This window comes from Paralichthys olivaceus, chromosome 16 (assembly GCF_024713975.1).
Source record: "Paralichthys olivaceus isolate ysfri-2021 chromosome 16, ASM2471397v2, whole genome shotgun sequence".
Taxonomy (NCBI): Eukaryota; Metazoa; Chordata; class Actinopteri; order Pleuronectiformes; family Paralichthyidae; genus Paralichthys; species Paralichthys olivaceus.
In genome coordinates this window covers 12,165,539-12,180,442 of record NC_091108.1, presented here as the reverse complement: position 1 = coordinate 12,180,442, position 14,904 = coordinate 12,165,539, and the positions used below count along the sequence as shown (strand labels likewise).

Here is a 14,904-nt window from a genome sequence, read left to right as displayed (position 1 = left end):
TACTTCAGTCTGTCCTTTTAAATTCCTCAGTGCTGTTGGAAATGTATGACTTCTGCTTCCTGAATCTAAAACGCTGAACACCCCTCCACCCCCACCCTTGATCACATGTTCTAGTCACCTGACCAGAAATGGGCAGAACCAAGCAGAGCACATGCTGAGGCCAGATGGTGCAATAGCTTTTCATGTAGACTATAAACTACTATTTCTAGTTTGCAACCCATTATATCCTTAAACGGTCTGTCAGTCTAAATGTGCTAAGTCTCACAGACTCTTATCTGTGGTCTGTTTGAATCCCCCGTGCACCACCCTCCACTTCCTTACCTTGAGTGAGTCGAAGCAAGCAATGACCCGTCCGTTGTCCACCTGACAGCTCTTGGCGGGATGAGCGAACTTGCACTCCTGGTCAGAGCGTGAGCACGTGCCCCTCTGGAACTCCCTACATACTTCCAGTGTCAGCCACTTTGTGTCACGGATATGTGCTATGTTCATTGCCATGGCAACACGCTGGCAAAATGTATTCTGGGAGGAGATGGGTTAAAGCGTGAATAAAGTTCCTCTAGTGTAATCCACAACTTTAAGGTCTTCTTTTTGCTTATTTATCGGTGCAGTTAAAGTCTTTGATACTTTTGTGTCAAGTTGAAATGAAACTTTCAAAAAAAGAAAAGCTCCTATTGACTTTGACGGCTCCTTGTCCAAAGTGAAATGTTACAGCACAATGTATCGCTGGGGATGTTAATGGATCATTTTCCTTATTAGACAACCACTGACAAAGTGATTTATATCCAGCAGACAACTTGGTCTAACAATTAAGTTGCCAGTCTCGGCTTGACTTTCCACTCTCACTGGTTATTGCTGGCTGAACAGTCTCATCTACACTGTTCACAAGCCAAGGCGGCAAGCAGACGGACAGGCCAAAGCGAGAGCCCTCTGGTTTGGCGCAGTGATGCAGGCAACAAAGGTGACAGTCTGGGTGTAACCTGCTACAGGAAGGTTAAGGACACTGAGGACCAAGTGGAGGCTTACAGGGTCAAAGGCGAAGGTTAAAGGCAAGGTGTGTGAGATGCTGCGTGGGCCTGGTGGTGTGTCGAGCTGCTGTGGTAAGGCTGGTCAGCTGGTGGTGAGCGGTTGGGCAGCTGGGCCGTCTTTTAAGGAGAGTTCAGGATGGGGCCTTGCTGCGAGGAGTGGATGGTGATGATGGTGAGAGGACGAGCAGGTCGAACCGTAGGCTGCGAGGAGGGTGTGGTTGTTGTCCTTGCACTCCTGTTTCTGTGGCAGCAAGCGTGCAAGGCAGGGAGGGGGGGGGCTGGGTGGTGCTTCAGCTGTAGAAGCAGGTCAAAGCTGCAGCAGACCTCAGGGAAGGCACTTCCTCTGGGGAGAGAGAGATAGAAAGGAAGGAAAGGCAGAAAGAAAGATTAGTCTGATAATACATGTACAAAGAAAACTTCCAGGTTTGTTTTCTCTCTCGTTTATCTTTCGTAGGAGGTTCTGACCTGGAGCATTTTTAAAGTAATTCCACTACTAAATTATGCAGCTGTGGGAATGAAGAATATGTAAAAATGTCAGATATGCAGGGGTGTCAGCTAAGACAAATAATACTTTCACCCTCCCTGCGCTCTAAACACACATGGTGTGCATACACACATCACGCCACACTCATACACACCACACACTCTCCCTCATACACACATAGAAAATGCACAAAGCAGCTATTCACAACTTTCCACCTCTTCTGCCCGATGCAGGAAAAACTCGATCAAAGCCTGTATCACTTACATTCGAATACAGCAAAGCCGGCCATCGCAAGTGTGCTTAGAGGTGAAAGAAAGGAAGAGTGAAAGCAATGGGGAAGTCGAGGCAGGGCATGAGGGAGAAGAGGTTAGTCATTTCCCTTCTCACACAGTGGTGTGAGGACCAATGAGAGCTAGCAGAGTTGCTGCAACATTCTGGGCTAAGCGCCAGGTGAGAGCAGGGGGAGGAGGCTGACCTGCCTGCTACTGGCGGAAGAGACACAGACTCAACTAATAACTGTTCAGTATTTCTATGTCATGAACATATGATGAGTTTTTTTAAAACAAACAACCTTTCACATAAGATCTTGTCTCACATTATTCTCCATTTCATGTGCCATCATGGCAGCTATGCAGTGATGATCTCACACAGATGTAACCTTGCCTACTGTGATAATATCATAATACAATCATTACATCATTTCGCTTGAATATTGTCCTCTATATTACATGCAGAAGAGATCACGAGAGGTTACTATATTTGGTGAATCCACTGTAGAGGGTTCGCAGGGGGAATCTGAATTATTGGGCTCCCGGGGGCCCATTCTGCTCTTATCGCACAGGCAGGGTAACTCACCACACCCTCTGTAGAGAAATCGCTTTTCCCAGAACAGCATGTGAACCTCCAGCAATGCTATGAACCGTTGCTAACTTTGCAGCATTGCAACATGCTATATCAGAGCCATGCAGTAGCACAGCCCTGGTCATGATGACCCAGCAACATGGATAAATGTTTGAGAGACAAACAGAGCGAAGCAAGAAACTGCTTGGTTTCACCTTGGATGACCCCTTCGATAGCAAATATAGCGCTGCTGCTACAAACGACCTTTGAATTGCTTGCATAAACGTAACGGAAATTCTACAACTGCCCTACCCGCAGCATGCACACACCCAGGAGCACACGTCAAAAACACAAACACAGCAAATTATCTTCCATATCACGCACTTTAAACAGGCCTCTAAAACAAATGAACTTTTCAATAAAATACAAACAGCAAAGATTCAATATTTTCAAATGACAGAAGTGGTTTCTTATACAGTTTAATGCTAAAAAACATTTCTTACTAAAAGCGGTTTGACTGAGTTGGAACCCAACCCCCAGTCTTATGTGCACCAAGCCATTTTTATGTTTACATTGCTTAAGGCGGGTCTATTCCCATGAACTCAGTCATTCATCATTATGTTTATTGCTGTGAAAATGCCAAGTCAGCCAACTCTTATCTTTCTGCGTAACCCTGTATGCCTTCAGATCTGTTTGTAACATCATATAATGTTGACTCTGCTCGAATTTATTGCTGCAGCTAAGTCTGACAGGGTGAAAAATATGACTTGTAATAAGGTAAATTCAGGTAAGCGACAACTGTTTCTGAACTCATAAGTCAAATGAGAGAATGTTATGTCTTGATATGGGTAAAGCTGACGACCCCTGCATTCAGCCTGGCTGCTTAATATGTTTCTATGTTTTCTATTCGAGTCAGACGAGCAGATATCTGTGAGAGAGAACATAGCTTGGTGCAAGGCAGTGCCAGAGTGATAATGAGGACTCATCATGATCCATCATGCCTGGACATGGACACCCTTCCCCTATTGATTTCTTCATGTCTATGGTCTTTCTTGTCAGTGTACCACTCCCTCTATCTAATCCCACTTTAACTGTCAGTGCTCTTTGTCTCCAAGGCACCCTTTTCAAATAGACAACTGTAAAATATCTACTTCTCTCCTCTAACCACTGTTTAAAACCAGCGGACACTTCTTATGTCTTCTTTTCTTTTCACTCCGTCCGTGCTTCTGTCTTTTATGCCCTCAATGTGACTGTCTGGCTTGCGTTCAGCAGCACTCCCTCGGACTTCAAGGTCTTGCAAGCTGGTGCAAGGTCAACCACAATGGAGGAAGGGAAGATGGCGAGAGAGCTCGCGAGGTTTCTTTCCCTCTATTGGACACGTGGTAGAAACATTATGTGGCTGCAGGAAGGGAAGTATATCTTCAGTATCAGCACAACACCATCAGCTCATGGTCATGTGACACCAGCATATGCCTCAGTGGCACAGACAGTTTCTGACATGAAAAGCAAGCCTTCCATGTCTTTTCTTTTCTCTCGGTAATGAGTCCGAAATTATTCAGTACTCAACGAAGTGAAGACGCTTTACTCTGACATTATGAGGTTTTCAAACACAGTGAGTTTTTTTCTTTTATGAAGGCATGAGTGAAAAGTAAGAGCAATCTAAGGGACATGCTAATCTGGGCTGGTCTTGAAGTTGTCATTGTGACTAACTGCCAGAGACAACAAGAAAGAGGGTGTGGTTCACAGTTATGATAAGACTTCCTGAGAAACAACTGAATGCAACATTATTTGAGGAGTTTGGCAATGCTTGACACCACAGGTCGTGAGTTACTGGAGGCGCTGTTCTGCATAGTCACGCAAAAAATAATACATTGACTACACTAACTGATGCAGTTTGAGAGGAGACAAAGCTGAAGCACAAATAAAGATATGATTCTCTGTAAATTTCAAAATACATGCTATGGCAACCTAACCAACAAACCCATAGCTTCTAGCCTGAGCTTCTATTTTCGGCTTTGACTGCAGAGAAGGAGGCGTTCTTCTCTTTTGGTTTGATGCCATTCAGTAAAAGGAGTGGTTTCAGCATATTGACAGAAGTGTAGTCAGGGTGACAGTGTGCTGAGACAGGTCAAAACAGCGGAGGACGCTGGAAGAAATGCAACCCCCAAGGTCTCACTGCTGCTGCTGCTCATGCGTCTGTTCCATGCGTTCAGGATACAGCAGGTCAATATTGCCCTCACTGACCTTTATGCACACATACATGGGTGCATATATGGACACGTGAGCATGTTCTCCTCGCTGTCTCTTGATCTCTTTTACACTGACACACACACACACAGAAACCAAAGCCTGCTACTCTATCCACCATTGCTCTTCTACAAAACCTTTCATATGGTTGAGCCCAGTGAGGTCTGTAGGGGAGTTATAGAGTTAGGTCAACAGTACATTGCATTAAAATGATAAATGTAACACTACATTTGAGCTTGGTTTTATTATGAGTAAAGGTTGTTGATGAAACGCAGCTCACAGGAATAGCCTCGATCCAGCACATTAGAGTAATGTCCACCATGGTTATCTTCTTTCCTGGTGTTAACATATCTCAACTAGTACTTTTACTTGTTTGTCATCAGATTAAGTAACGCAGTTCTGAAAGTGAGTCTTAGCCAAGGAACACACAACCAACAATGGCTATTGATTCCTCTGAGAGCGAACCTCTGGAGACAATGTGATCTCTTGTTTAGCATACATGGACAGAGCTATGCACGCACGCACATACACACACATGCACACACTGGCAAGACACACAAATACAAACCTTTACAAAACCTCTATGTGTCCTGACACTGAGTATTCCTAAGCCGTGGTGAATATCTGCCTGTGTGCAACACTGCATCTTTGTGTGTGTGTGTGTATGTGTGTGTAAGGATGTGATGCAGTCAACAGACAGTGGGGGATAATGGCCGGACTACGGTGTAATGAGTGGTTCATTGGCTCAAATTGATGTCGCCTGTGTCAATGTGCTGAGACATGTTTTCGACATATACAAACAGGTGACAAATTTCAGAAAAATCCAAGAGCGAAGAAAGCATAACAAATGATGCATGTTCATACAATGTGAATCTTATAACCTCACAAGTCAGCAGATCTAAAACTAATTGATATTCGATGAAGTCATATCTTACAAAAGAATGATGTTCATCCCTCCGATAAAGTATAAAGATTGCAAAACATTGAAATTAAGCCATTTGAGCAGATATTGATGGATTACCACTCTACTGAGAGGCTGTTTTTTTATTCCTGTATTTGTATCCATATTTATATATATACAGGTATGGCTTAATCTAGTTGCTATCCAAAAGACAACTATGGATAAAAAACACATCAGGGCAGTTTTAGGTGATTAAGTGTTATCTTCTTCTTTTCCTGAGGCAATCATTTTCATGGAGGGCAGATGTTGCTAATGCAGGTAACATACCCACATTCACTGACTAAGATCCACATAGATCCACTGCAGTAACATCGATAGAAACAACGGCTTGATAGAGATGTACATTTAAAAGAGATTGTGAGTGAGAGAATATTGGGCCTAGAAGGTGTTATTAAATGTTGTGGGTCGCTCCTTCAGAGATAGAGATGCTGCGTCTGTGAGCAGTAGCCGATGCAGCTACAGGGGGGTAGAAAAACAAGGACAAGGCCTGTGTTGACACGTGTACCTCTGGACAGAACAACCAAGAAATAACTCCACACTTATTACTGCCTGCACAAACAGCAGCTTCACATGCTGCTTCTCCTGCTTTTGACCATGACTGTGTAGTTCAGACACAGACGAACACTGACTATGTATTCTCTGTACTGCAATGTCTGAAAACAGAAACCTTACACAGAAATTACTTATTGCTTGATAGGAAATAAAAACTGATATGTATGATGGCAGGCTAAGGGCTTAATTAAATTAAATCACTGGTGTAATAAATAGCTGTCTCTCCCACAGTTGTTGAAGCTAATTCATTTTAGCTTAGTGGAAGTGGAAGGTGTCTTACTCAGCCCAAGCTATGTCAAACTGTTGCTCACAAGGGTTGAAATGTGGTCAAAACACAGTAGGAACATACAGAGAAGCCCTCCTTTAATAAAGGCTTAAACTGTCAGCGAAGATTCAATCATGCATATAATCCTGTCTGTAGGGCAGATCCTAAATCATAGGCAACACACATTCAAGGAGAGCAATTTGCACCTCCATTTAAACACATATGCAATCAAAGACATAGAGTAATGTGATATTTCTACCTACTACAGGCACATTGACATCAACATCATGTTTCTCACGCTTCTGCAAGACAGAAATCAGCAGTCTACCTGCAGCGGTGCTGCCACAGGGATTTTTTGGTCTCGACAATGCAATCTGCCACACATCTGTCTGTGCTGCGCATGCTTGCACGTCTGCACATACTTGTGTGTGAGCTACCGTCTGAGCCACCCTGAATCTCTCTAAGTCACAACAACAACATTCCTCATCATCGCCCCAACCACGGACACACCACCAAAAGGAAACACACAGAGAGGCGAGGGGAGGAGGGCAGAGGTGGAGAGGAGAGGGACAAAGAGAGGAGAAGAGGGAGCCCAGGCTGGAGTTTTTAGCTCTGAAGGTTCCCTAGCTCTTATACCACTTTTATATCATCTGTATTTCACCAGACACACGTCCGGCTATAATTCATTTTTGGGTTCTAATAAAGAACAAATGAATGCAAAAAAAAGTACAAAAATTATTGTATGTGAGCCTGACAAATAGCCAGATATAATCGCACATATGAAAACGCTTATGGTCCATTTATCTTAGTATGATCCACAAAGACAAAATTCACTTCTGAATAGAAAGGAAAACGTTAACAGGGTAATCTCACATAATCTCCCAAAGCGTTTATAAAGTAAGAAGCTACTTACTTTTACTCCAGTTTAGACATCGACAAGTAAAATCCCTTTTTTTACTGGGCCACTTCTCCTTGTCTCACTCCCTCACTCGTTCTTGCCCCTCTTTCCTTCTCTCTTCAACTTTCTTCCTTCTTCCTCTCTCTCAGTTAACTCCCCCTCTGACAGACACATGCAAACACTCACTTAGTCACACACACACACCGAGACACACACACACACACTCCCACAGACAGAGTCACCCTCTCACACACTCTCTCCTCCCGCGACCCGGAATGCTTGGCAAGATTCTACTGTACTGAAATACTGTGCTCACCATATAAGGTAGCAGCGGCTTCACATGTCACACATAATTTACATGCAGCGGGGCGGGAGTTTGCCTTACACAGCAAACACACGCAGAAACACACAGGCACACATGCAAAACCATGCTTCCCCCTTTGGGCTGACGCAGCAAGGGAGGGAAGAGGTAAGAGAGAAACAAATTTTACCATTCTCCTTGTTAACCAAGCCCTGCAGGATAACTCCCAACATGTCCAATGTTGAGTCAGATGGAGGGAATGAAAGCTGAGTGGGCGATCTATTGATCTTCTCCACTGCTTCCTGGAACAACCACGGCCCTCAAAACATATACACACACACACACACACACACACACACACACACACACACACACACAGAGCAAATTTTCTTGCTAACTAGCGCTACCCTGAGGAAGTAGCTATTGTGTGACTGTCTGCTTTCAGCCAAGAATGTGTCTAACTGTGTGTGTCTGTGTGTCTACGTGCACGTGTGTGTGCCTGCCTATATCTATAAAAAAAGCCACAGCAAATACATGTTAACCCTGTGGCTCACATACTGAATGTGCACACACAGCAGACAGTAAGGACAATAATCCCCATATCTCCACCTATGCTCCACTGCACAGGCACCTACTTTGGAAAGTGAAGACTGCAGCACACACAGGAGGAAAGATCTAGATAAACCAATGAGACAAGGAGGAGGGTTATGAACCGAGATCTTACCTCTCACATAGCTCTCCAGTTTGTGTGTGTGTGCTTCCGCGTGTCGATTGGCTCTGTGTGTTTATGCGTGTGTTCAGACAGGCCGCGACAGCAGACCCCCAGGCACCGGCTGGACCATTCTCAGGCAGGCAGAGCGCAGCAAGGCAGAGCGACTGGCAGAAGAGAGGCAAGCGAGTGAGCGAGTGAATCAGCAGCGAATGAGTGGAGGAGCTGTGCAGAGCCGAGCACCAGAGTGAGATAGGGAGAGGGAGAGAGAGAGAGAGAGAGAGAGAGGGAGAGAGAGAGAGGGAGAGGAGGAGTGGTTGTCTGTGTAATTGTATGTGTGTGTGTGTGTATGTGTCTGATTGTGTGTGTGCGTTGCAGCACTGGCAGTGTGCGCTAGTGTCTCCCCTCCCCTGCCTCTTGAAGTGGCTGAGCGGGGCTGAGCTGTACTGAGACGGGCTGGTCTGTGTCTCTACTGACTCCCCAGCCTCTGGATCGTCTGTCTGCTGCTCGATGAAAGTGCTGCTCACTGGGCGGCAGTAGCAACAGCTGTGGAGGAGGAGGAGGAAAACGAGGAGGAGGAGGAGAGAGCCCTGACTGCACTGGGCATACAGATCCTGCAGTCCACTCGCCCTCCCTCTCTTCCTCACTGAAGGCAAGCCACGCCCCCCAAAACAACACCAGGAAGTGCTGGCTCAGTTACAGCAATACTGCCCTTGCCTTTCCAGTGAGGCCGGGGAAGGAGGGAGGGACAAGGGAGGAAGGAAAGATTAGGGTAAACACAGTCAGAAGATGAAGAAGGAGAAAAACGAAGGGAAATTAGTTACAGGATAAACATAAGAGCAAAGGGAAAGCCATGCGCAGTAGGGAAAAGGCCTCAGAAGTAAATGCCGTGATAGTGATGTTGAATGTGAGACAGGAAAGAGTGAGAAAGAATCAAGGTAAACAAGGGACTTAATGGAGTATAAGGAGAAACAATTAAAAGCAATTAAAACAATTGGAGGAACAAAATATTTAAAGAAATAGAGCTAACACATTAACTCATTCTTCTATTCAGATACAACCATGAGACACCTCAGCTCAGCCTCACAGCCCACAATATAACACAGGAGTCTGTGAAATGCACTGAACCAAACTGGACTGTTAGTACACGGTTATTCAGAGTGTCTAAATACTCAGGAAACAACTTTTCACAAAGATGCAGACGTGTGTAGTTTGGTTGCAGGTCAGCAGCCCATTATGAAAAAGGCTAACCCAAGACAACACTGAAGTAACTGCTACTGCCAACTCTCCTGTTTTGTTATTGACTCGAGGCTTCTGCCACCACAACCCCAGCATCCAGAGGAAAGCCAGAGAGGCTAAAAAGAGACTCCAAGAATTTGATTTTGACCTGATGCTGCAATGTCCGGTAGCCATGGAGATATAGTGGCCTTGGCATCTGCAGGAATCTTAACAGATTTTTGAGCTGTGAGCTGACGCCAAGTTGTCTGACTGATCCTGCGTATTGTCTATAACTCACTTCATTTCATTGTGATCAAGGGGAGAGTGCATTTATAATGCTGCTTATTTAGAATACTGCAATTGGCTTTGAAATGTATTTTAAATTATAAAGAGAGCAAATTACACATACTGCAGCTGAATCCACTTTGTCTGTGAGCACACCTGCACCTATAATGTGGTATGGCAATCTATCAGCCTGGTCACTGGATATACATATATAATATGTTGAAAAAATATCCCAATGTATTACCTATGTAAAACTGTAGGACCTCAGCTGTCGTTCTGTTCTACCCCTTCCCTCCCTCTCTCTTTGGACCAGTTTCTACTGCTGGACGACTGTTTAATACAAAGCCGGTGATAAGTCATCTCTAATTTTCACAGCGGGCCTTTAATCCCTGGGTGACAATCTGTGGTAGGGCCCCAGCTGCAGTGCGAACCCCTTACCTAGCCAATGTTCTGGTGAAATGTGCCAGCACACTTAAAAAAAACATGCTGTGTACATCTGACGAAAGAAAAAAATCACGGTAGTAATTTTCTGAGTTGATCAAGTTTAGTCAGATAGTGACATTATTCCTTGTGTCCTGTTAGTCACATTATTAGGAATATAAGGAGATCTATTTTTCATCATGGAAAAAGCCCTGCAAGAAAACATATGTCTTTTACATTAGAATGAGTAGTCCGATTGACAACTGATCAATGGAAGCAGAAGGTCATTCTAACATCCAATTGGAATTTTCTTTGACCCACAATGTAAAAAAAATTAGATGACTAATATTGTTGTGACTCAACAGGAGACGCATTAGTAAACCCTCCAAAGATCTGGGCTCTATGTGAAACTCTTGACATTGACGTGGAATTTCCCCTCTTCCTTTCTTCTGGAGCAGCTGAGTGTACGCCAGTCTTTCCTTTTCTCCTCTGTGCCGCTATAGTCCAAACTTTCCTATTCATTATTATTCTCAATACGCTATATCTGAGTCTTTTCATCACTTAATCTCATTTATGACTACAGTTTAATTTACCTAAACTTGCCGCTTGGAGAGAATCACAACCACTTCTCTATTTGTCAGAACCCACAGGACCGTATTCCCCTCGTCCAATTAGAGGTGCGGGTACTGAGCCAAGCTTTGCAGCAACCAGATGGTTTGTTCATTCGGCTCATCGTCGTACTATCAGGTTTCATTCTGCGTTTTATCTTATCAAATGTAGAGCAGGAGCAAATTTCTATTTTTCTACTCAGTGACATCAGATATATATTTCAACATCAATCTCATATCTTGTATCTCACAGATAAGGGCACTGGTGTGACTCTTGTTTTCTTTAGAGCAAGAGCAGTTCAAGTTTGCGCAAAGAGCAACAGGAATCAACATACTCAGGTTGAGCAAACTCTGTTGGCCAACCGACAACAGGAAGAGGTGCACGTGTGTGCTTTTAGGTAAAGGGAAATTCCACCAATTTTACATGTCGAGATCAGTGCAGTAGTAGGAGTACTACTGAGCCTGTTAGAACAGAAATCAGTTGCACAATGTGTTTTGTGGCTCTGGAGAAAAATAACCCTTGTAATGTCACTTTCGAATTGCATTATGGTAATTGTAGGATTGTCTTTTGAAAGTCCTACAAATGCAGAGAAATAATTAGCCAAATGTAAATATAGGAAGCTCAGAATATTCTAGAAACTCCTGCAAACTTTCTCTCTAATCTTAATCTATCACATTAAAACTTGACCTGAACAATCCCCCTTTTTCATCAGTCGAACCATCAAACCTTTCACCTCCGTCCACCCTTATTTTCTCTCGCTCCTCCCTGATGAACACAACTTTCCACCTTAAGCTCCTATCATCTCAACACTCTGCTATTTCCCAGCCTTCTGTAAATGACACTGGCTGGCTGATGTGAACTCTCACTCCACTGAGGAAATGTCCCAGAGCTTTTGTGTGCCAAACCCTGACAGCTCATCAGTCACTAAGGCCGCAAATACACATTACACTCCCATTACAGACCGTCACTGCAATAACTGTAACAGTACACAGTTGCAGAAAAGCCCACAACAGAGCGCTGCATTCAATGTCAGCCATTGGGCAATACAGTTTACTTTGGACGATGCAAACGACTTCTGCTCAGGTTTTATGTATTCCTTCGAGATAAACACTTATCCTATAAATATGCCACACATGACTAAAAATATTCATGAAAGTGGGACAAGTTGTAAATGTTTGTATGCTGCCAAATGCTCCTATTCTAGAATGAATGTGCAGTCATGTGTAGCTGCTGATTACTTTGTGGTTTTCTCCTAACTTCTTTCCACTTTGACGCAGTGAGGGGAAGCAGGTGCAATTCAAGCTGTCAGGTTTGAAATACAGAGAGAGGAAATAGCACACTGTCTTGTCCCCATCTGACACCACTGTGCATGAGAGTGAGTCTCATGCACAGTGAGTGTGTGTGTGAGTGTGCACTATTCAAGCTTGAAGCCTATCTTGGAGATAAAATGAAAATGAATGGAAGCACCCTTTGCAAAAAGCTCTTTCACTTGAGCTTTCAGCAACATTAACCTGCAGTTATAATGCTGTGAAGATGAAACTCGTTTTACATCTCAGAAGTCATGTTACAGAGTAACATGTGTTCTATGATCTTAAAGAAAACTTCCCCCCATTAAAAAGTACAAGCTTCAGTGGAAACACTGAATAACATTACAATTAATTTAAGTTTTCTACAGGTATTATTGTTATAGAGAGTGATTTCACAGAGAGAGCTTACCTGTGTGTCCGTCTCTGGCTGATGTGACACTAGGACAGACAAAGCCACTTCAACACAGGGCATGCTGACGCAATGCATTGTGGGATGAACTAACATTTTCATTTCTCTCTTCCTCTTCTTCTCTCACTCTCTCATAATAGCACCTTCTGCTTGGCAACGGCCATACCACAAATGTGGTCAGGTTTGCAGCGAACCATCACTGCGCAACATCAAGTCTCCATGACAACCACTCCTTATCTCATTTGCATCTTCTGCTTGCATTATCTACTGATACCAAATATGGTCACCTTGTTATTGCCCCCGCCTCTCTCTGAATACGCTTTTTTATAACTTCCTCTTTCACTCCATTTTCAAATAGGTGTGTATAGACTTTGTGTATAATATTTGTGTGCGCAGCCTTGCAGCCTGTGAGTGTGTGAAAGAGGAAGTCCCTGTGACATTAGAGCAGTTTGGAGCCTGAGAGATAAGCAGAGAAACAGCTCTGTAAATCAGGAAGTAGGGTGTCGTAAAGGCTGCAGTTGAGACTTTGAAAATAAAGGGAACTTGCAGTATGTTATCAAAATCCCCACAGTGGCTATATCATCAGAGGATTTCACTTACCCCCTCAGCTCTTCTTCATTGAAGTTTGTACAGGAATCTGGCCCCCACCTCTTCCTCCCCCAAGGTCTGTGTCTATCAAACTATCACTGGAATGTTGAACCAGGCCCCTGGAGCCCACACACACACGCACAGACACACACGCACACGCACACGCACACACACACACACACACACACACACACACACACACACACACACAGCAACACTCAGCAGCACTCAGCACCTGTCCGCAGCTGCCAGCACAGAGAAAGAGACACGGTCAATCACACTGGACAGCACAGCAAAGGGGAAAGAGCAATGAAGAGTGGGAGGCAGACAACAAGTGTTCTGTCAGCAGAAAAAACATACAGAGCAGGTTGCACAGTATCTGCAACACATCACATCATTTCTTAATGTAATATATCATTATTAAATTATTATGGCATTTTGGCATATTTCCCATAAATGAATAAGGTCTAGACAAGTTACAGCCTCTGTCTCATGACAGTGTCCTGGCTTTTTTTCAGTGCAAAGATGCAGTTGATAATTTGACAATTTCATAAATCAATATTTTGGTGACTTGTTAAGCCTATAACAAGAATACAAATTAGGTTTAGGGTTTTTTAGACTATTTGTAGATCTTTAAATTACATTTTACATTCGGTAGACATCTTTGTGGCTTGTAGCATAAAGTGATCTCTTTTTGTACAATGTGCAGTGCCCTATGCAGTCCTAATAAAAATCTGAGTTGTAGCAAGATGATTAAAAAGATCTAAAGAAATAGTGGATACTTATTTAGGTCTCTCAACTGAGTAAAAACAAGAGAACATAGTGTGTTGATTGTTTACAGTAATTAAACTAAAGTTAACCTCCTAATGTTTTGTGATGTTAAAATGGTTAACATCACAGAATACTTAATGTTATTCATGTTACTTTTCCCTTTACGCAGAATACTATCAAGAGATACAATCTCCCATCTCAAGCTTCCCTGAAATATCATCTCACCATCTGATACTTTAACTTACGCAGGCAGCATCTGGAGAAGCTCTGAGGAAGCATCAGGGCCCCTGAGGACCAGCCAGCCTCCCCTCCTCTGGCTGTAGGGCTGCTGGGACTCGGAGGATTGGAAGTCAATGAAACCAGGACTAATTTAGCCTCCACTGCTCCAAGAGCTGCCAGGAATCAGAGTGAGACTCCTTCCCTTTTTAGGGCTCCCTGGACGCTGCGGTGGGCAAGTGGCACCAATGCATTCCTAGCTATGCTAAGGAGGCTGGAGAGAGGTGACAGTTAAGAATCGTTATTAGGAAGCATAATTTTAATCATCATCTCGCTCTATATGTCATTGCCATGCACTATAGGAGCTATTTAAATTTTTCAACAAACTACTGGGAGTTTATCTAGTCTGCCTCTTTGGAAACAACCACATTTACAGAACTTTCAGTAGATATGTGGACAGCTTAGTCTTATAACGGACTCAGACGCAACAATCCATTGTCCACTGTTTCAACAGCTTGCCATAAAATCACACCGGTAATTAGGTGTGAAGAGAGGACTAATCAGAGAGTCTATACTTACACGACCCAATCATCCAGGCCCTGACACAATGTCATGTAATCTTCAATATCCTCGGCTGCACTGTAACTAGATGCTGCCAGCCGAGAAGTGTTCCTTCTCTCCATAAATCTGTCTGACTTTCATTTGACAGAGAAAGAGAGAAAGATACACAGTATATACATTTTATAATGATTTTCTTACTTACACTGACTAAATACAAACAGACAGTTAATTTGCCTAA

The 14,904-nt window shown here is 43.6% G+C and overlaps 1 protein-coding gene across 50 annotated transcripts in view; it reads right to left on the bottom strand.

Moving 5' to 3' along the window:
* Positions 1-12,793, bottom strand: part of mbnl1 (muscleblind-like splicing regulator 1) — a 38,667-nt gene extending 25,874 nt beyond the window's left edge. For 26 of the 50 annotated variants that reach the window (XM_069511235.1, XM_069511237.1, XM_069511236.1 and 23 more), the window contains exons 1-2: positions 7,288-7,944; positions 322-1,368 (exon numbers count right to left, since the gene is read on the bottom strand). In XM_069511235.1, the coding sequence (XP_069367336.1) occupies positions 322-495 (174 nt within the window). In that variant the 5' untranslated portion in view covers positions 496-1,368; positions 7,288-7,944. Of the gene's footprint in view, positions 1-321; positions 1,369-1,773; positions 1,970-7,287 lie in introns of those variants that run through there. The other 24 variants (XM_069511244.1, XM_069511240.1, XM_069511249.1 and 21 more) reach the window with 6 other exon arrangements.
* Positions 12,794-14,904: the final 2,111 nt, after the last annotated feature.